This window comes from Henckelia pumila, chromosome 1, assembly GCF_033568475.1.
Source record: "Henckelia pumila isolate YLH828 chromosome 1, ASM3356847v2, whole genome shotgun sequence".
NCBI lineage: Eukaryota > Viridiplantae > Streptophyta > Magnoliopsida > Lamiales > Gesneriaceae > Henckelia > Henckelia pumila.
Window position 1 is genome coordinate 170,121,021 of NC_133120.1, and position 21,591 is coordinate 170,142,611.

Below are 21,591 nucleotides of genomic sequence, written 5' to 3' on the forward strand. Positions count from 1 at the left end.
AGCAGCTGTCGTATTATGCTCATAACTTCTTCATCCGGTGTCCAAACTTCAATCCGTTTGAAGGGTTATCTTTATTACATCCATACCTTCGATTTGAGCTATAAATCACTATTTTTGGTGGACGTTTCAGCCTAGATCGAAGCCTTCTTGTAAGCTGTTTTTACACTTATTTTTTGCTGCATTTCTTCCTTGATTTTGTCTTCGGTTTTTAATGTCTCCTCACCATGTATATATATATATATATATATATATATTATTTTGATCCTAGGAATAGCTGAACAAATCCTTTCATATCAGCTCATTTCAGCCTCACATTGATCATGTCTCGATTTCGTTCGGGTATGGCTAGATCTCTACCAAGGTCCAAGTTAATCTTGTTTTCAAAGATCCAAGGCAAGTACAAATTTTAAAAGTTTTGAAACCACTATTCAAAATATATTTATTTTGATATGAAAAGATTTATGTTGAGATATGTATGCATGATTTTCAAGAATTTCAAGAGTATGAAGTTTTGATTTTAAGGGTTTGAAGAGCATGTTATGTGATGCTATGAAATCGTGAAGCATAAGTCGTTTTTGTCAAGTTATTGAGTTTGATTCAAAAGATACATGCTTATTTTAAAGTTTTGTTGAGTTCCTAAGGTTCTAAGATACGTTTTAATTAAATTATATAGCTAGAGCATTAGAAAATACCATATTTTGAAGTATTGAGTTAGTTTGAGTTAAAGCTTTGAAATGTTGCATGTGCTGGATTGTCCTGGATTAGCGACATTCATTACTATTTTGAAGATAAAAATTATTGTACTGATTCAAATGATATGAGGGCAATTGTATTGGAAATATAGCTTATTTATCTACAACTTTCATGTTTTGAGTTTTGTCAAAATCATTTTGGAAGATTGGCCAAAATTGCCCCGAAGTGTGTGTGTCGGTTTGAATTTCCGGCAGTGACATATCTCGGGAGAATGAGCATAACTTTTAACTGAAAACTCCAATTGAGGTTAGGTTTTCGGAATTGGAAATCCAAGATCAAGATCAACAACTTTCATGTTTACCACTTTTCCAAATTCCAACTGTAAAATAGAGTTTCATTGCCTGAAATATGTGAGACCAAAACAGGTCACGCTCGAGCGAGAGTCTTTTACCGCTCGAGCGAGTTGTGCTCTGTCCAAAAATATTTCTTGCACGTTTTTAAGTTCTAAATTCATTTTTATGATGTATTAAGGTGTTTTAAGTATGTTTAAGAGTTCCTATGCAAAAAGTTTCAAGTTTTATGTCAAGAACAAAAAGAAGACTTACGTGGATCGATTACGTTATGTGATGCATGTACATGTTTAAGTTTCATTCATGAAACCTATGTTCAATATGAAAGTATGATTTTCATCATCTATGACATGCATGAAGTTATTGAGTAAAGTTATATGTTCATGAAATGAAAGTTATGACGGAAGTTACGATGTTTCAATGATGCTTCATAATGAATGATATGTTATGGTGATACGATGATAAGTTATGATGAAATGAAAGATGATGAAGAATGAATAAATAATGTTATGATGAAGCATGAAGATATGATATGTTGATGCATGAAAAGATTTTGATGTTTTATGTGTCTTTGTGGTGGCAATACGAGACTGGTACTTCGGTTTGGGCTTCGGAGGGACCTTTCCAAATATGGCTCAATGTACGGGTTAGGTACTCCGGGATGAGCTTCGGAGGGGCCTCCGAAAATGAATGAACGAATTTTATGAGGCGTAATGCCATATGGCTCAATGTACGGGTTAGGTACTCCGGGATGAGCTCCGGAGGGGCCTCCGAAAAGAAAGAAATACTTGTTGATCAACAGGAACTACGAATGTGCCCATTATGATGGTTGCCACAATTTCACATAATTAATCACCCCAAAATGATAAGTTTCTATGTTATGTTTATGGTTTATGTTCATGATTTAATGTTTGTCCAAGTTGCATTATTTTATTTATTAGATGTTATGTGCAAAAGTTTATTTAAGAATGAAATGTTAATGTTTTGAGAATATGAATGAAGTCTATTTTAAAGATTTAAAGTTAAGTAAGTTGATGTCCATGTTTAAGTTTCTTGCATCTTTTAAGAGTTTTGAAGTTCATGTTCAAGATTTTAAGTTTAAAGTTCCATGATGTTTACGTTAAAGTTCATCAAGTTCAAGGTATCATGTTATGTATGTTCAAGTCATTTTAAGTTTAAAGTATTTTGAAGCTATAATGATATCAATATGCTTATTTTAATCTTGCTGAATCCTTTAGACTCGCTACTTGAATGGTGCAGTTGGTTTAGCAGTTTTGATTTAAAAAGCTTGGGTAGCACGATTGAAGAGTCCACGAGGCGAAAACATTGCATGACACAATAGTTCAAAAGCTCTGATGTATTTAAAGAGAAAATATTTATCTATGTTTATTTATGTTATGTTGTTACAATATTTTATGTACGATGTTTAAATGTAATGGTTTAATTATTTTCATTGTCAGTCTTTTAAAGATGAGTTTTGAGGATCTCAAATGTTTCGTCTTTCAAATTTATTTTATATACATAGTTAATTAATTGAACTCACTTTCCCCTATCCTCTTTAAATGTTAGTAGCAGGTTTTGACGTGCCGTATCTTAGATGGACTTAAATGTAGGGTTGCATCTGTGTTTCATATAATGAATTTGTTGATTTACTAGGGCGATGCACTCCCAGCATAGTTTAAAAAGTTTTGAAAAATTTCCTCACTCTTTTTTCGCAACTCTTTTATTAAATGTTTTAAAATACGGGACGTCACAGATACTATATCACAAAAGACCTACTCAAACTTATAAATAATTAGCGATCCTGCAAGAGGTTATTTCATAAAAAACCTACTTATTATATAAATGAAAGGTAAGTTTCATGTAAAGCGGAAGAATCGATATGATTCATATATAAAATGAATAATAATACTTTTTTATGGGTCGGATCTAATAAGATATATGTCTCATAAAATTAACTCATGACATAATCTCACAATAGTTTTGGGGATACTTCTTAATTCAGTCTCTCATGTTATGATTCGGTCTCGATTTCATCCCTCATTTTCAATTGACCTGATCAGGTCTTTAATTTTTCTTATGTTTTTCGTAATAACAAGAACGTATGGCTGAGCGACTCTAATCAACTGGCTAACTCGAAGGAGATTTAGCTCAACATTAATATGCACATGCAAAATAATATATAAAGCAGTAAAACATGGATCATGACACATATTATGCAACACATAAGCATGCATACTCGATGAAATTCTCTTCAGTACTTACGTACCTCTCTAAGATAGTCCTAACAATACCAGTCTAAGGTCCAATGCTACAAGCCAATAATTAACATATCACTAAATTTGGTCTAAAAGTTTTAATAACTAAGCCAATAGATACTGTCTAATACTACTAAGGATCTCGGACTATACCTGCGTCCGTCATCAGACCTTTGCTATCGAAGGTCCCAACTCCATATCACCGCTCTGCTGCTCCTCTGGAAGTGCCTCTCTACTGCCCAGTCCCCTATTATATGGTTGGAAACGTTCCAAATAACTCAATACAATAGAGAGTAAAAGTGTGAATGAGCAAGAAATCTGATTTTCGGATGCCCTATTTATAGGCGACGATCGAAATCTCCGATCTCTGCATGTATGCCACGTTCCAAACTGTTCTGATCGGAAGCTTTGATCTACACTTAGGAAGCTACAATCTCATGCATGTGTTTGCATGTCCAAACATTGGCGACACATCATTAGTGCGCATGGTCTAACCTTCGGAAGCTCCGATCTCACATTCGAAAGGTCCAAACTCACCCTTTGCTTCAGATTTCAACCGCTAGACCGAACCCACTTCCAAAGTTCCGATCTGTTCGGTGGTTCCGAAGCCTTGATCCCACATTTTTGATCCGATTAATCACTTGGTTAATTTAGATTGAAATTTCTTAATCATGTTTAACCATTAAACTCGTAAAATAGGGTATAAGTTACTACACTTTCAACGAGTGAGTGTGTATAAATCTCAAAAGGAGTCAAAACAGTTCGAAAAGGTACGTCCAAAGCAAGTTTTGAAGGTTTCGCACCAGCGTGGATCTGCCTGGTAGAGATGTCAATTCGAGTTGAGCCCGTCGGGCCACCGGCTTGCCAATTTTTTTTCACAATTTTTAAATTTATATTATAATTAATATTTTAAATATTTTATGTATGATTGATAAGTTTTGAACAATTTATATTGTTTGAACTGTTTTATATATGATTATAAGTTCTAAATGACTTATATAATTTATGTTTAATTGATTAATTTAAAAAATTTATATTATGTAAAATGATCTATTTATTTTGAATGATTTATTAAATTTGTATATCATTTATAATTGTTTATATATGATTTTTTAATTTTAATTTTATTTTTTAAATTTTTTTTTGAATTTTTTTATTTTTTGGCGGGTTGGCTCGCCCAACCCACAACCCATGAAGGGTTCGGTTGGGCTGGGATATTCTCAACCCGCCATCAATTCAGGCCTCCCCGCCCCTCCCCGCCTGATGGCGGGTCAAGGCGGGTCGACCCAAATTGACATGTCTACTGCCTGGAACCCCAGGAAGATCGTCTCGCGCTGGGGCTCACAGAATTTTGCGCCCCAACGAGCCGGGTTTTGTCCCGAGATTTTTGGTACGTGTTTTTGAAGTTTAAAATTCATGTTTATAATATTTTAAGGTGTTTTAAGTACTTTTAAGTGTTCTTATGCAAAAAGTTTCAAGTTTTAGTGTAAAAACGAAGAGAACGACTCACGTGGATCGGTTTAATCATGTAATGCATTATATGCTAATATGTTCTCACGAAAGCTATGTTTCTTATGAAAAATATGAAATGTGTTGAAATTTTAAATGGACGATTTTATCTTTATTTTAGTTAGCATGCATTATTTTTTTCAAGCATGAAATGATTTAAATAGCATTGACATGTTAAGTTTCAAGCTATTTTCAAGATTCATGATGACATGATGAATTTAATATGTTGTGATAATGACTCATGATGTTTATGAAAGAAATCGTTGAAGCAAGATGAAGTTTTATGATGAAAATATTTATGATAAGAAAGTATGATGAAGTTTATGATGATGATGTTTCGATGATGCATGATAAAATATTTTTATGTTGTATGTGTTTTTGTGGTAGCAGTACGAGACTGGTACTCCGGGATGAGCTTCGGAGGGGCCCTCCCAAAGAATGAAGGTGTGCATATTGGCCAATGCTAGTATAGACGGTACAGAGATGGTGCACATATTGGCCAAAGCTAGTATGGATGGTACATTTATATACTTGTTGTACAATGACCATGATCACGAAAACCCCATGTACCCATAAGATGTGGTTACCACAATTGCATGTATTTCATCACACAAAAAGAAGGATTTTTATGCCCATGATTTTATATACATGATGTTTATGTTCAAGTCTTGTATGTTCAAAGAATGATGATTTTTATTATGTATATGAATAATTCTTGTTGAGTTTTTAGACTCACTATGCTTGATTGGTGCAGTTGAAACTAAGAAGTAAATGAATTAAAAGATTGATTGTAAGGCTGAAGAGTTCAAGAGACAAAAAGATTGCATGGCATGAGTGTTCGAATCTCTAGCGTTTAAAGCGATAAGTTTTGCATCCTTTTGTTGTTATTTTTTTATTACATTTTTTAGATGCACGACCGTTGAAATTCAGTGGTAAAGAAAAGTTTAGATTTAAGTATTTTCAGTGACAGTATTGTGACAATGAGTTTTAATGTTTTTGAGTTTTCAACCTTTGATGTATTTTATTTCGTTATGAGAATTTGATGCTTGGTTTCACGGACGTTTTAAAAAGGTGTTTCAGCACTAAGTTTATTTTATTAAAACTCATATGTTTCGTCGGCTTTCTTAAGATCTTAAATGCCGGTTCAGGTTGTGATATGCAAGTAAAAGTTTTGACGTGCCCGTATAAGAAACAGTCGTTAATTGTAGGGTAGTATCTTTTGTTTCAAAGTGTTATGTATGTTTGAGTTATGAGATTTTATTCAAGTGTTATTTAAATATATTTATTTCAACGTATGACTTAATGAATTTGCAAGCATGATGTCTGCCCTGCACTGCTGTATTTGAAAAATTTCCCCACATTTTCCCGCATCTTTATTCTTGAAAATGTTAGAAGATACGGGACGTCACACATAGTCAAATTGATTCATTAATTTACCTTGCTAAAAATAGAGACATGATATACCATTATTGTCAATTTGGGTCCTGACCGACCAACTTGCATTAAAAATTATTTAATGTCGAGAAACTATAATATACTCCCTTCGTCCTTGTCATTTAGATTTGTGTATATTTTCACACATATTAAAAATTATTTAAACTTGCACGTGTTTTTACACAAATTAAGAAATTATTTGGTAAAGTAACTTTTTAAAAATAATTTCCCATTTTACTCTTATTTAATAACATTTAAATAGAATAAACTAATTATACAAGTAGTTAATGATATTGATTTAATAGAGATACATAGGTAAAATAGTAAACATAAAGTTTTAAAATGAGGGACTAAACATAAATTTTGTGATAAATGTAAGTATAGATATCGTACTATTCTTACGTGAATCTTGATTTGAAATGTTCATTATATCCTAACTTAATTTTCAATAAAGCTAAAATTATTAGTCAAATTAGTCATTTTATAAGGCTTCTTCTTTTTTAGCTACTAGATATTTTATTATTTACCAAAATGACACTCACTTTGTGGCTTTTGATATTTTTTTATTTACGAAAATGACGCTCACTTTGTAAAATTGATATATCTATTGCGTTTTTGACTATTTGTTTAGGAAAACGCTATATTTTTTTGTATTTTTTTAAAATTTTATAATTTATTTTTATTTTTTATTTTCGTTAAAAAAATGAGATTGATGATTATCTTAGAATTAGATCTTATTAATTTTCTTTAAAAAAGCTTATCATATCTGGATTAAAGATGACTAGTGTTGCCGGTTTGAATAATACCAGGTTTATGGATGACTTGGCAAAGTTCATCGACGTGGCAGTATTCTATTGGCTCGATCCTCAGTCGTGACAAATCAACTAGTAGTAGTGGAGCCGAGCTGTTAAAACCCTCCACGAACAAGACCACCTCCACTCAACGGCATAATAGGCGTCCAGATTCCGCCGTAGATTTGTCAAAATTTCTCCCCAATTTACGAATCTCAGCTTGTATACTCAATCTGGATGATCAGTTGTTGGTAGTTTTCTGATCTATTCCTTGTTCGTTTTGAGTTGTTTGCGTGTTTGATTGTTTACTGTAGAGTTTTGAGCACTTGTAGCGATGATCTGTATGTGTGCTGGCCCTTAATCTATTTGTTCGATGGTGATGTTTGGAATTTTTTTGTATGCCATACGATGTTATGGCGCAATTTTCCGTTTTTTACATTTCATGTTGTAGATATAGATTTACGTGTCCTCTCCAATGTTGGATTTAACTTCCTGCTACGTTATTCGGAAATTAGTTTTTAGGTCGACAAGCAATGCGATTTTAAGAATAGTTGAGTCGGAAGGACGGCGGGCTTTGAGAATTTTTCAGTCTTGTGATTGCAAAATCATTTCATTGAGCTTGATATTTATCATGAGTTTTTTTTTCAGGGTAATTTGATGGTGCTGAAGGATTTAAGTTAAAAAATAAACTGGTGGGATAAAAGAGAAAAAACAGCAAGAGTCGTTGGTTCTTCACAAATACCGGCGTAGTTTACTGGCGTAGTTTACTATCTTTGTTTCCCTAGAAGCAAACTTCAAAATACAGCGACCAGGTTCAGGGGGTGACTTGCCCCAAAGTGGCGAGTTTAACCCTTACCCTGTAGCTCGGAGGGTGAACTCCTTCCAAGCTGTTGCAATGGATGAGGATGTGGAGGTTGGGAACTTGGTGTCTTATCAGGACAGGCCAAGGACATTCCCTAATATGCGAGGCAAACCTTACATGCCATTGGTAAGGGCATTTATTTCCTTTCGAGTTGTCAAAGTAGAACCTTGTCTTTTGTAACTTGTTGTTCATTCTCTTATTTTTTGCTCCACAGTTTTTACTCTAATGAGTTCAATTTCAAGTGATAATTGACAATAACATCCAATGGGTTGTCAAGAAGTAGTCATTGGGGGGGGATAAACTTTTGTATTGGGTTATAGTTTTTGAATTGCGTGTCTCTCCAAATAAGAAAACATTGCAGACAAAGTAAAATAAGACGGTACGTCAAAAACCTGTTTTGTCAGGTTTATTCAAGTTTGCAACACTATACAATTTGGTAAATTTACCTGTCATCCGTAACATAAATCCATGTTTTCAAATTCCCTCTATTGGCTGTCTTTATCTTATTTTAATTTTTTGGATGCAAGGAGATAAATGTGCTTCTGATCCTGTGAATTGCTTCCTTGTCTATATCGGTTCAGAAGTGACTGACACCAAATAAACTTGCCTACTCATCACCTTCAATTCGAATTTGGATAATCCTCAGGATCTTCTTCTAGACACCAATTGTGTGGAAATAAGGACTAAGAAAAAGTAGCAGTACAAATTTAGCTTGGTTTCTTATATTCAATTTGAGAATTGTTGCTTTTTCCTGTGGATGTTGTACATTAAATCATTGCAAAGCTGCTTCAGTTTCCTATTCTTGTTTTGTTCCATTATTTCTTTAATGATCTTCTAACATTTTGCTTTCTGTTTCATTTTAACATATTTACTTGTTATTGCTTTCTGCAGATCTTTCGCATTATCATGAGAATAAATGTCCGTGTACTTTTTATGCTTCTGCTCTTGGGACTTGGAACTATCTTTTATATTGGTGCAAGAACCTCGCCGATTATAGTATTTGTATTTTCAGTTTGCATAGTCAGTTTTGTCTTGTCAACTTATCTTACTAAGTGGGTGCTCAGTAAGGATGAGGGGCCCCCTGAGATGGTCCAGGTAATGTTTTTCTTTACCATCTTGTCCATTTCCAGTTTACTCTATATTCACACTGAAGCATGTCTTTATTATTCTTAGTTACTCTTTTCTGTATTTGAGCTTCTTGTTTTTCGTGGTAGATATCAGATGCTATACGTGACGGTGCTGAAGGTTTTTTTAGGACACAATATGGAACTATCTCTAAGATGGCTATTTTACTAGGATTAGTGATCCTCAGCATATACCTGTTTCGCAGTACAACTCCTCAACAAGAATCTTCTGGTTTGGGGAGGTAATATTTGGATTTCTGTTTTCCATATGGTATTTGGCAATTTGCCTTCTTTGTCTCCTCAAACAGCAAGTTAGCATATCATGGACAGAGAAGTTTCTGAAAATGCATCGACTATGATTTCAGGTCAACAACTGCATTTGTTACTGTTGCGTCTTTTCTTCTTGGAGCCCTGTGTTCTGGTATTGCTGGCTACGTAGGAATGTGGGTCTCTGTGCGTGCAAATGTTCGAGTTGCAAGTGCAGCTAGACGATCTGCTCGAGAGGCATTGCAGGTTTTTTACTCTTTATGTTTACCTATATTTCACCATTTGCAACTAGAAAAAATTTAACGAGTTATCAACACTCTTGTGCAGATTGCTGTTCGTGCTGGTGGTTTTTCGGCTTTGGTGGTTGTTGGTATGGCTGTAATTGGTATTGCTATACTTTATGCAGCATTTTATGTTTGGTTGGGTGTGGACTCGCCTGGTGCAATGAAGGTTACCGACTGTAAGTTCCTGTCTCTCATCTTCCCAACACTCTTGTCAACTTCGAAATGCTGTTATTTTTAATCTTGTGGCAACCAATGTAAGCTATCCATACTCTGACCCTTCATTTCTTTCCTAGTGCCACTTCTTCTTGTCGGATATGGTTTTGGAGCTTCATTTGTTGCACTTTTTGCTCAGCTGGGCGGTGGAATTTTTACAAAAGCAGCTGATGTTGGAGCGGACCTTGTTGGGAAAGTGGAGCAGGGTATTCCTGAAGATGACCCTCGTAATCCTGCTGTAATTGCTGATTTGGTAAGTTTGTCTTGCCATATTTGATTGTTTACATCTAGTTACATTTTGGGTTGTACTAGTCAAGATCCTCATAGGAGATTGACAAACTTACAGACACGATTTCTCATTTTTACAATTTTTACGATTTTATGATTGAGGTACTAGATCTTATATAGTGAGTGAGCTTGGGAAAGCATTGGTTTGGTTTTTATGACTGCTCACGTCATTTGTTATGTTAAAGGTCGGAGACAATGTTGGAGATTGCGCTGCTCGTGGTGCCGATCTGTTCGAGAGTATTTCTGCAGAAATAATCAGCGCCATGATTCTTGGTGGAACAATGGCACAGCGCTGTAAAATCGAAGGTATGACCTTTACTTGTAGCATACCTGCCAATTTTACTGTATTTTCACAATTTTTAACATGCACTCATGGGGGATGGGCTGCATTTGCATGGTTTCAATGAGAGATAACTGCATACACCAAATATTTTGAGCTTGAATACAGATCATACATTAAAGAATGAAAATTTTATCGGTATCATGTGCAATTAGCACCTCTTCCCCAGCTTAACTTATTCATGTTATAATTAATGGCCTTTTGAACTATGTATTCATGGGAATAGGCAACTTCACAATTATTTTGAAATTTACTAACTATTGGTATCATGTGCAAGTTATCTTTTAATGCCAAAAAAAGAGCCTAAATCCATGGAAATAGGCAACTTCACAATTATTTCCTACTAACAATTTCCTTGGGCTCATTTGTTATCCCGGTTTATCTTGTTGTAATAGTTTACATGAACACACAGTCTAGCATTAGTCGGTTGATTTGAATGGATTCATCACAAGAGATATGGGGTGGTCTATATAGGAATTTCGAGGAAATAGAAAAGTATTTTTTAATGTCTAAAGAAAGAAAGCTGGTAAGGCAGTGATCATGAGCGGCAGAACTCAGAAGCCTGAACAAGGACTAGAGAAACAAAATGGGTTTGGGGTTGATTAGTACATTTGAATTTTGAGGTGATTAGGGTTAACGAATTTTTGTTCTTTATTCACCGGATTAGGAAGAATAATTTCCTGGAGGATGGGCAACTTCCCCGGGCTCATATGTTCTGGTTTTTGTTGTAATAGTTTACATGAACACAGTCTAGCATTAGTCGATTGTCTTTTTTAATGTCTAAAGAAAGACTGCTGGTAAGGCAGTGATAAGGAGCGGCAAAAACCCGAACATGGACTAGATAGACCAAATGGGTTTGGGGTCGATTAGTATATTTGAGCTGATTTCGGTAAACAGAATTCTGCTCTTTATTCACTGTATTAGGATCTAGGAAGGATAATTTCCTGGAGGATGGGAAATATTGTAAACCCTGTTCTTTTTGGAAGCATATTGTCAGGTTAATGGTCATTTTCAGAATCCAATGTATTGAGTTTGAACATTGGGCAGAAATTAAATGGCGAATGACTTGTTTCTAGCGTCTGCATCTTAATTGCATGGATTCATTTTGTCTATATTTGTGCTTAAAATTGTGATTGTCTATCCTTTTTGAGATATCTACTATTTGTAGGCACTAACATCATCTGGGACGTAGAAATTTCTCTGTTTTGTAACAGTAATCCTCTTGGAGACATTTATATGGTCTATGATAATTGTCTCTATTAGCACTAGCAGTGTTAGTGGGGATTTAGCATGACAATCTATGGTAAAATTTGGGTTGCCTTTGGCCTGATATCATGGCGTATTCCTGCATCATAATCACAAATAAGCGTAGTCTGCCTTCTATTCATAGAAAATATTGTTTATGGCCTCTCCAGGTCCATATGTCAGTCAGGTTGAGAATGCCATCTGATTTATCTGGTTGCTAATTCAAAAAGAATCATCTTCTATAGAATTAACCTGAGTGGTTGCTGTGTTTCTCTCCAGAGTCTTTTGCTCTTGAAAGAAATCACGGTCCTGGCTTTTCACCCCTTGATCAAAACACGTATTTTACTAGTTTTGTTGTTATTTAATTTTTGGATCCCCTTGATCAAAACACGTGTTTTACAAGTTTTTTGGTTCTTTAATTTTTGGCTTTCTGCTAATCTATTGCTGTTACATTTTTGGCTTGCTATGTATATTCAACCGATTTTATCGTTAGGACTATTCAATGCTGGTCTGGATACATGATAAAGAGATGATTTTGCATGATAATTGTTTTACCGTTGCCGAACAAAATTTAAGTGGTTGCTGTATATCAATTGCATGCAGATCCATCGGGATTCATTTTGTTTCCTCTCGTTGTTCACTCATTTGACCTGGTGATATCATCGGTGGGAATCTTTTCCATTCGGAATACACGTGACTCTGGAGTCATTGGGGCTGTAGAGGATCCAATGGCAGTTCTTCAGAAAGGATATTCTGTGACAATAATCCTAGCTGTTATCGTTTTTGGTTTGGTAATATTTTTATAGATTCTTGGAGCATCATTCTTTGGATTCTTCTGCATGTGATTTTATTTCTCTCTGTCTCCCTCTTCCTTTCTCGTTCCTTCTTCCCTTTGTGTGTGCATTCATGTGTTTTTCGTTCCTGGTGATTCTCTCCCTTGCTCAATTTGCTGATGGTGAAATGCATTGGCAGTGCACACGCTGGATGCTATATACTGAACAAGCACCTTCTGCTTGGTTGAACTTTGCCTTGTGTGGTTTGGTTGGGATTATGATGGCTTATATTTTTGTATGGATCTCCAAATATTACACCGACTACAAGCATGAACCCGTACGCAATTTAGCACTCTCCAGCTCCACTGGACATGGAACAAACATAATTGCTGGAGTTAGTTTGGGTCTCGAGTCAACAGCTCTTCCTGTCCTCGTGATAAGCGCATCTATTATTTCAGCATTTTGGTTGGGTCAGACTTCAGGACTGGTTGACGAATCTGGAAACCCAACTGGTGGGTTATTTGGAACAGCTGTTGCGACAATGGGAATGCTCAGTACAGCAGCTTATGTTCTGACTATGGATATGTTTGGTCCAATAGCTGATAATGCTGGAGGGATTGTTGAAATGAGTCAGCAGGTACAAAGGAATATATATCTTATAATGTTTACCTGTGAATGTGAGGTTTGTCTTGTAATTAGGCATCAATAATACTCTTTGTGTGTCTTATCAAAAAAAATAATACTCTTTGTGTGAGACTTTAGTGGTTTTGATAATGATCTTTATATGAGGCTTTATGGAACATTTGACTCTTACAGCCTGAAAGCGTCCGGGAGATTACTGATCTTCTCGATGCGGTTGGGAATACTACAAAAGCTACCACCAAGGGCTTTGCCATTGGATCTGCATCACTAGCATCTTTTCTTTTGTTTAGTGCTTATATGGATGAAATATCTGCCTTTTCACAATTACCCTTTAATCAGGTAGATTCTCTCAATCTTGCAACTTGTAGCGTTGTATTTTTTGTGACTTCTGTTGTCATGAATTGATATCTATTTACTTATATCGTATGGTTATTTTTTCATTTTAGTTATATATCGTTTCTTCTCTTGGGCCGCTTTTACAGGTTGACATTGCCATTCCTGAAGTTTTTATTGGTGGACTGTTGGGCTCTATGCTTATATTTCTCTTTAGTGGTTGGGCCTGTTCAGCAGTTGGTCGAAGTGCACAAGAGGTTGTCAATGAAGTAAGAAGACAGTTTATCGAGAGACCTGGCATCATGGTTTGTATGCTGCCTACTTTCTTTTGGACTTCTTAATTTCATATGCCATGTCTTAGTCATAATAACGAATCATCTACCATTTCTCTTTCAGGATTACAAGGAGAAACCAGATTATGGTCGATGTGTATCAATCGTTGCAGCTGCCTCTTTGAAGGAGATGATAAAGCCTGGAGCATTGGCCATCATATCTCCTATAGCAGTTGGTTTGTCTCTACATCTTTTTCCCAAGCCTTTGTTACTTTTAGTTGGTTTTGTAACCAATGCATCATGAGTCATAAGATGTGACTATAATGTTGAAAAAACGCGACATAATTTTGCATGGTGCATCTATAAGGGGTTTGCCTTCGCATTTTAGAAGCAATGTGTTACGGGACAAATACTTATAAGCCATGTATTGATAATAGAAGCCCAACAATACAAGCCCAACAAGATAGGGTAGTTTGTTATGCATGTGCAGGGTATAAAAGGGAGGATGAGAGATGTATTGAGGCAGAATGTTGGTTGTTACGTGAGTCTAGCATTGCTAGGGCAAGAGGGATCTTCTTCCCTCTTGAGTGGAGTAGTAGGAGAGTCATTTCTCTTTGTTCCTTTATTCTGCAAGTTTACTGGATTTAATATTATTGTTATTGTCGATATTGCTGAGATTCATCTTCATTATACCGTGTATTTTCAAGATAGAACTCTTGGGGTTCTATCAATTGGTCCGACCTGCCAAGCCAGCTGAGGGACTTCCATGGCTTCATCATGCTCTGATACTATGTTCGAGAAGGGGTTACTTTCTCGGGAAGAAACACATTGGGTTACCCAAACCAAATTACAATCCAGATTACAATCTTTGGATGGACGGATTAGTGTTTTAACTACTGCAATTCAAGGATTGGCTGATGCTGTGAGGAATAACCTCAAAAAGGATGAGGGTGCTTGGGTGGTAGATGTGAAAGGGAATTGGATAGATCAGGATCGATCGAGATGGGAGAGAGATCAGAAAACTCAAGTTCGACCATGTACCTTTGACGAGAACCTGGAATTTGTTCAACAAATGCTGCGGAAAGTCAAGCAGCTGTCCGAGGTGAAGGGTAGTAGTCATCCTCTCCTTGATGAGAGGAGTTCCCCAGATGAGATCTCGAACCACACATTGCAACTCATCGCTGAGAAGCCAAACTTGGTCGCAAAATCCATGGTTCTGACAACAAAAATGCAAGTGCCTCAGAAATATACTATAAGACGAGCTGCAACTCGCCAAAACACTTTCGACATCGGGGGCGACGGTGCGAATAGTATAGAGCTAGAAAAAGATGGAACAGAGGAAGCCGAACTCCAGTTGTATAAGAACCATATTTCTGGAAGATTGAAGTCTCCGGACCTATGGGGGAGAGATTTGATTGGCTGGGTCTCTCAAGATACACGAAGCGGCGAGATCGATGTTGACATCTCTCCTCTGCGGTGTATCGCGGCACTAAGGGGGCTGCCGATCTGGAGGTATGATCCATGGGTTGACGACACTAAGATGACAGCCCAAATTGTTAATTGGAAGGAATTGGGCTCAAGTTGGCCCATTCACAAGCATGTTAGGTATAAAGAGTGGGCCCAAATAATTAACAGCGTGAAATAATCTAATATCCATTCGCGCTTTTGCGTTTTCATTATCTATGATTATGAACACACGACCCGAGACGGGGAGGGCACCATCGACGGGCAGTCGCACTTGATCAGAAGGGGTGCCACCTCACAAACCATTATCACCGATGACCGAAAGAAACAAGGCAATGGAAAACAAGAACAAGTGAAAGAGTATGCGGCAGCAGAAGTAAAGGCTGGAAAAGCAAAAAAGGGCGAAACCCTTTTGCTTAAGGACTCCATTGACGGGAAGTACGTCCGTAGGGAAGGAGTTGGTTTTAACACAGGAAGTAGACCCGTTTGTCTTTCGTGGTGGAAAAAGAAGAGGCTGGTGTTTGCACCCACAGTTCGGGGCCTGGAATGGAAGCCGCTGAGAACCTTGGAAGTGAAGAAGATCACGACCCTTGGCAGTGGGCATCCAATCTGGCATGAATACTTGCGGTTGGCTATGGAAAATGAAGTGCCACAATACTGGGCAGTACAAATCTATGAAGATGAAGGAAATCAGTTCTCTGCATTTCAGACAAGCGAAGGGAAGGAGGAATTTAACAAAGCTTGTATTCTGTCTGGGATTTCTAAACCAGAGGCTGAGGAGTATCCTATGAATGTTCTGTATTTTGGTCGTATATACGGTGACCTTGGTTTCGAGATAATTGTTTTTGATGTTGGGTGGAAGGACGAGGAACTCTTAGAAGATCAATTTTCAAGTCTTAGCCTTGTGGACAAGGCTAATTTTCACGAGGGCGGTATTGTTACGGGACAAATACTTATAAGCCATGTATTGATAATAGAAGCCCAACAATACAAGCCCAACAAGATAGGGTAGTTTGTTATGCATGTGCAGGGTATAAAAGGGAGGATGAGAGATGTATTGAGGCAGAATGTTGGTTGTTACGTGAGTCTAGCATTGCTAGGGCAAGAGGGATCTTCTTCCCTCTTGAGTGGAGTAGTAGGAGAGTCATTTCTCTTTGTTCCTTTCTTATTCTGCAAGTTTACTGGATTTAATATTATTGTTATTGTCGATATTGCTGAGATTCATCTTCATTATACCGTGTATTTTCAAGATAGAACTATTGGGGTTCTATCACAATGCGTACCTTTAAGTGGACTAGTATTTTCAAGCTGATGCCCAGTTGATTTCAAGCGTAATACATTTTATCCATAGAGCATAAAACCTGCTCAGTTTTCCAATTTTCACGATATTTCCCAAGGCCACGCTTGGTTCAAAGGATGAGATTGTCGAACGATTAGTAAATGAGTGATAAGGAAATGTAATATATTGTGATAAAATGGTATTTTGTTTGGTTTTATTTTTGTAAATGGGATAAATCAAGGATTATTCAATATTTGTGCCTATGAAACCCTGGGAATACCTTACAATTACGAAACCCTAATTGATGGAGGAAAGAATGTTGGGCTTGTTTTTGGGTAGAGAAAATGGCATTTATGGAATATATGAGTGTATTTTAAAGAGGATTGTTAGTACTAAGGGTAGGTGGTTTAATTTCCCACTTTTAATACCCACTTAATCATGAATATGGTTGATACAATGTGTTTCATAAAAAAACAAAAAACCGAACCAAATTAGTGTTTAACCCCAAAACCGTCCTACAATCCCACCTTATCCGGATTCCATACACATCCTAATTGTCTCCAGAGTAGCATTATATTAAATTATTGATATGGTTCTGCTTCCTAAATTAATTTTGTGAACAAATTTATGTGCTCACATACATAACGATTAACGTGGAACGAGAATCTTACCAAATGTACTTGATCGTTTTTTAAGTTAGCTGGTATAATGTGGAATGAGAATCTTATGGAACGTGTATTTTTCAAGTGAGTTTCCACGTAGTTAAGTCTGCTTTATACATCTGAATTACCAACCAGACCCAAGTCGGATCTTGATAGTAAATCAATGACATTGTACACAAGTCGTTAATTCTCATTTTTTTCCTGGTTTCCAACATTCCATTGGCCTTCCTCTGCTACCTGTGTGATTGTGGTCGATAAGTAGGATCTTACCTGTTTTACCCATACAAAATGATTAAATGAAAAACATCTTCTCGTTTTTCCAGGTTTGGTATTCAGGGTGTTGGGACATTATACTGGTCATCCTCTGTTGGGAGCCAAAGTTGTGGCAGCCATGCTGATGTTTGCCACCGTTTCCGGTATCCTCATGGCTCTTTTCCTTAACACTGCGGGTGGTGCCTGGGATAATGCAAAGAAGTACATAGAAACAGGTGCTTTAGGAGGCAAAGGCAGTGATTGCCACAAAGCAGCAGTCACCGGCGATACGTAAGTGTTTACTGTTTGAATAATTTGGTAAAAATGTCTAAATTGCTGGCAAATTTTTTATATTATTTTGAATCAAATTTCAGTGGGTTAGTACAAGGGGCAATCACTTAAAAAAGCCCCGAAATTTATCAATCCAAAAGAGAATGCTGCTTTTGAATAGTTCGTTTAGTCAATCATTTGTCATCATTTAATATTTTCCCTTCTACAAGCACTCGTCCATTTTTTTTTTATTCTGGTACCAATCATCACATCTGTTAATTGAAGATGAAGTGACAATCATGTTTCGATAATTTTCAGCGTCGGAGACCCCTTCAAAGACACTGCAGGTCCATCAATTCATGTTCTGATCAAGATGCTTGCAACAATAACACTTGTAATGGCTCCAGTATTTCTGTGAGCGTAACTCCAACACATGGTATACGATCAACGCGAACACTTTCTAATGCCTCACACATAGTTTTGAGTTTTTGATGTTATTTTGTACCCCCGGTATCATTTTTCTAGTTTAATTTGACTTCTCACCTGGATGTTTCAAATTTTTCTGGCGTACGCCGCCTTTTTTTGGTTATTATATGACATACCATCTCCGTTCAGTACATTTCTCATGACCTCACTCAGTTTCCAGGTCTGTATCTACTATCTACAAGCGAATCACACGTTTATTGGTAGCTTTTATTGGAAACAAATGCTACTTGCTTTCATACATAAGAATATGTGATAGTTTTGCTTAATAAACATTTGAATGTACATTTGCGTTGCACTATAATCCAAACTTCCTAAAGGCTTGTACTCATGTTTTAGACTAGTCCTGAAAATTGGAGCCAAAGAGCACAAATTATAAAAATACAAGGAGACAAGTTTTCACTACTGTTAGTGGAATAATACCCCTATACTCCCAACACCTTATGTGAGTACTTAATATTTTTACGAGGTTATGAGGTTTTATTTGGTGACGATCCAATGATCATCGTTGTCTAAATGTCGTCTATTTTTTTTTTTCTACGCGTGGTCATGTATGGATTTCACGCATTTGCATTGTTGATGATCATTAGATTTGCGGTGTTGACAATGTAAGATTTCGTTAACCATTATGTCATGTTGATTTGGTAAGTGTTTAGTATGGTAAATGTGTTCCGAGATTTATTAGTAACATGCTGATTACCCTCCTTTAATTCCTTTGTTTCCTTCCGAATTTATCTCTCTTTTATAACTCAGTTTATCAATTTTAACTATTTTTAAACAATACATATTTTTATACCAAATAATTTTGATACGTGAAAATAACTCAATTGTGAATCAATAATTAATTGGGAAAATTGCAATTTTGGTCTTATATGTTTGTCACTTTGCGATTTCGGTCTTCTATGTTTTCATATTTCAGTTTTAGTCCTGCATGTTTCGATTTTTGGTAATTTAAGTCTTTTTTCTTCGAAAATGTTTCCGTGAAATTATACACGTCACATCCACATCAGCGCTGCATTGGTGTCACATCAGCGCCACATCGGAAAAAGAACTAAAATTGTCAAAAAAATAAAGATAGCAGACTAAAAGAGAAATCTGAAAATATAGAGGATCAAAATCGCAAAGTGACAAACCTACAGAACCAAAAAAACAATTTTCTCATAATAATTTACAATATTAAAAAAATAATCAAATCAAAATTATATATGAACACAAAATTAAACATAAGATTATTTAACATAGGTGGAGGGTAAAGCTGTAATTCGTCCATCAATCATTGTTTCAATCCCAAAATTAATAACTCAAATTAAACATGTTATTGTTTATCCATCATTATTCCATATCATTCGAAATCATTTTAATAGTCCCAGTATAATTTATCACATGTAATCTCATCTCATTAAGTAAACGCAACCTTAAGGTACCGTTTGGTTCCGGTGATAGGATAAATAGTACATTGATAAGTAATGTAATGTAATAAAAAATAAATAAAAAATGATAGTTAATATAATATTTGATTTGATTGATAGATTATAGTTTATTTGATTTGATTGATTAAATTTTATATAAAAAAAATAAATTATAATTTTGTATTTTTAACAATAAATAAAACATGAATAATATTATTTATAAGGGGTAATATATTATTTAAATTCAATTATTTGATTGATGTGAGATAAATAATTAATGATTTGATTGATGTAAAATAAATAATTAATAGATGGATAAATAATATGACGAAAAAAATACGAAATTAGACAAAAAAAAGTTATACCGAGATTATTAATAAAGATATCAAACGATTTAACATATGAAAGGACAGTAGAAACAACATTTCATCTCCTAGTCAACGCCCCTTCCTCTTCTTATCCAAACATGATATCCTTATCACATATCAGTAACCTTTTCCCATTTTTGATATTAATAATAATTTTGTCGTAACTCTACACTTTCTTAAAACAATATCGCAAATCTTCAACTTTATTTTTGATGGTCTGTTGGTGGCACATAAAATATGAACTTATCGGCTTCACAATAATATCTACCAATAGTTATAGCAAACTACCCTACAACATTATTATCAGCGTCTAATCAAGAATTTTAGATGGACAGAGAATCTAGAGATCAATTTACTATACTCGAAGTAACGTATACATATACATATATGTGTGTCTTGGACGCCGGTTGTACATCCATGGGTCTCCGAGATATTCGTGCAAATATCTTAAAAAAAAACTTAATGTTTTAAATAAAATGTCCGCGCAAACATATCAAAAAGTCTTCGATGACCAACAACTGACGTTTTGGATAACAAAATTTATCAGTGGAAAGGAAATTCACTTTATGATGCATAAAATTATGGCACGTATTTGAAATATACGTTTGATTTTTGAAAAGAATTAGATTGGATTACATATAAGATGTATTGATGAGTGCTCAGTAAAAAATACAAGCAATGAGTCAGACGCAACATAAGACTATATCATGTTCTCATTAGAATTTTAGATTATATTTTTGCTATTTAGAAAAATAATATCATAAACATCAAATTCACTATTTTCATATTTATATGATAATTTATGTTAATTAAGATGAATTTTAAGTTCATCCAATAATGTAGTCATTTGAAATACACTTTAATCTATATAACTAATATGTAAATAACTAAGTTACGTATTTAAAATTTCTTCATGTTTTATTGTCATTAGTGAAAAATGCACATGCTTTGCATGTATAAAAATAGAGGTTTTTTTGTAATTTTTTTAAAGCAAAAAATGGAGTGAGTGGAAGATTTATTGAGATAGTAATCAATAATAAGGAATAATTATGGAATAAGTAATTTTGGTATCCTCAAAGTTAGTTAGTAAGTATAGTATGCCCATATTTTATATAATAGTATAGATTAACAATAAAATTATAATGGAATATATAGAGTTGTAATTCTCGCATCGCAACCTTATTGATTCGTATTCAAATTATGTTTAAAAGTTAAAAATAAACACAATAATATATAATTTTATGACTGTCATCCGTGTGGTTAGATGAGAAACTAAATACAAGATATTATTTTAATATTTGATCCGGGTAGTATATTATATTATATACATAAAGCACAATTAATTTATTTAAAGGGAACAAATTTCAAATCAAATGGTATTATATATTGATGTAAAGCTAAGCATTTTTGTCAAACTTCGAATGACATTGACTGGAAAATTATTGATTTTTTATGTCGGAATTCATGCACTTGAATTTATCAGTCATATCAAACACCCCATCCACCCATTTTCCATCGAAAAAGACTGCCACAAGGAAAAAATAAAGAAAAATTAACAAAACATGGGGAACACAAATATTTAAAGATATTTTTTTAACTATCAAATTTATGATATAATATAGTTTCCAAAAAAAATTTATGATATAATATCTATTTTCCGAATTTCAATAACCATATATAACTCGCCACATGCATGACACATTATAATTATCAAACAATAATACAC

At 35.1% G+C, this 21,591-nt stretch overlaps 1 protein-coding gene across 2 annotated transcripts; it reads left to right on the forward strand.

Moving 5' to 3' along the window:
• Nucleotides 1-7,148: 7,148 nt before the first annotated feature.
• LOC140890068 (pyrophosphate-energized membrane proton pump 3) lies at nucleotides 7,149-18,224 on the forward strand. 2 transcript variants are annotated; one of them, XM_073297826.1, is made up of 15 exons: nucleotides 7,149-7,286; nucleotides 7,684-8,023; nucleotides 8,789-8,992; nucleotides 9,112-9,263; nucleotides 9,387-9,534; nucleotides 9,616-9,748; nucleotides 9,866-10,038; nucleotides 10,259-10,379; nucleotides 12,262-12,449; nucleotides 12,631-13,068; nucleotides 13,248-13,412; nucleotides 13,556-13,711; nucleotides 13,803-13,914; nucleotides 17,407-17,626; nucleotides 17,924-18,224. In XM_073297826.1, the coding sequence occupies exons 2-15, from the start codon at nucleotides 7,931-7,933 to the stop codon at nucleotides 18,021-18,023; spliced, it is 2,403 nt and encodes an 800-aa protein (XP_073153927.1). In that variant the 5' UTR covers nucleotides 7,149-7,286; nucleotides 7,684-7,930; the 3' UTR covers nucleotides 18,024-18,224. The 2 variants fall into 2 exon arrangements, with proteins under 2 accessions (XP_073153927.1, XP_073153933.1); XM_073297832.1 differs by lacking the exons at nucleotides 7,149-7,286; nucleotides 7,684-8,023 and having other exon boundaries at nucleotides 8,862-8,992; nucleotides 9,119-9,263.
• The last annotated feature ends 3,367 nt before the right edge of the window (nucleotides 18,225-21,591 follow it).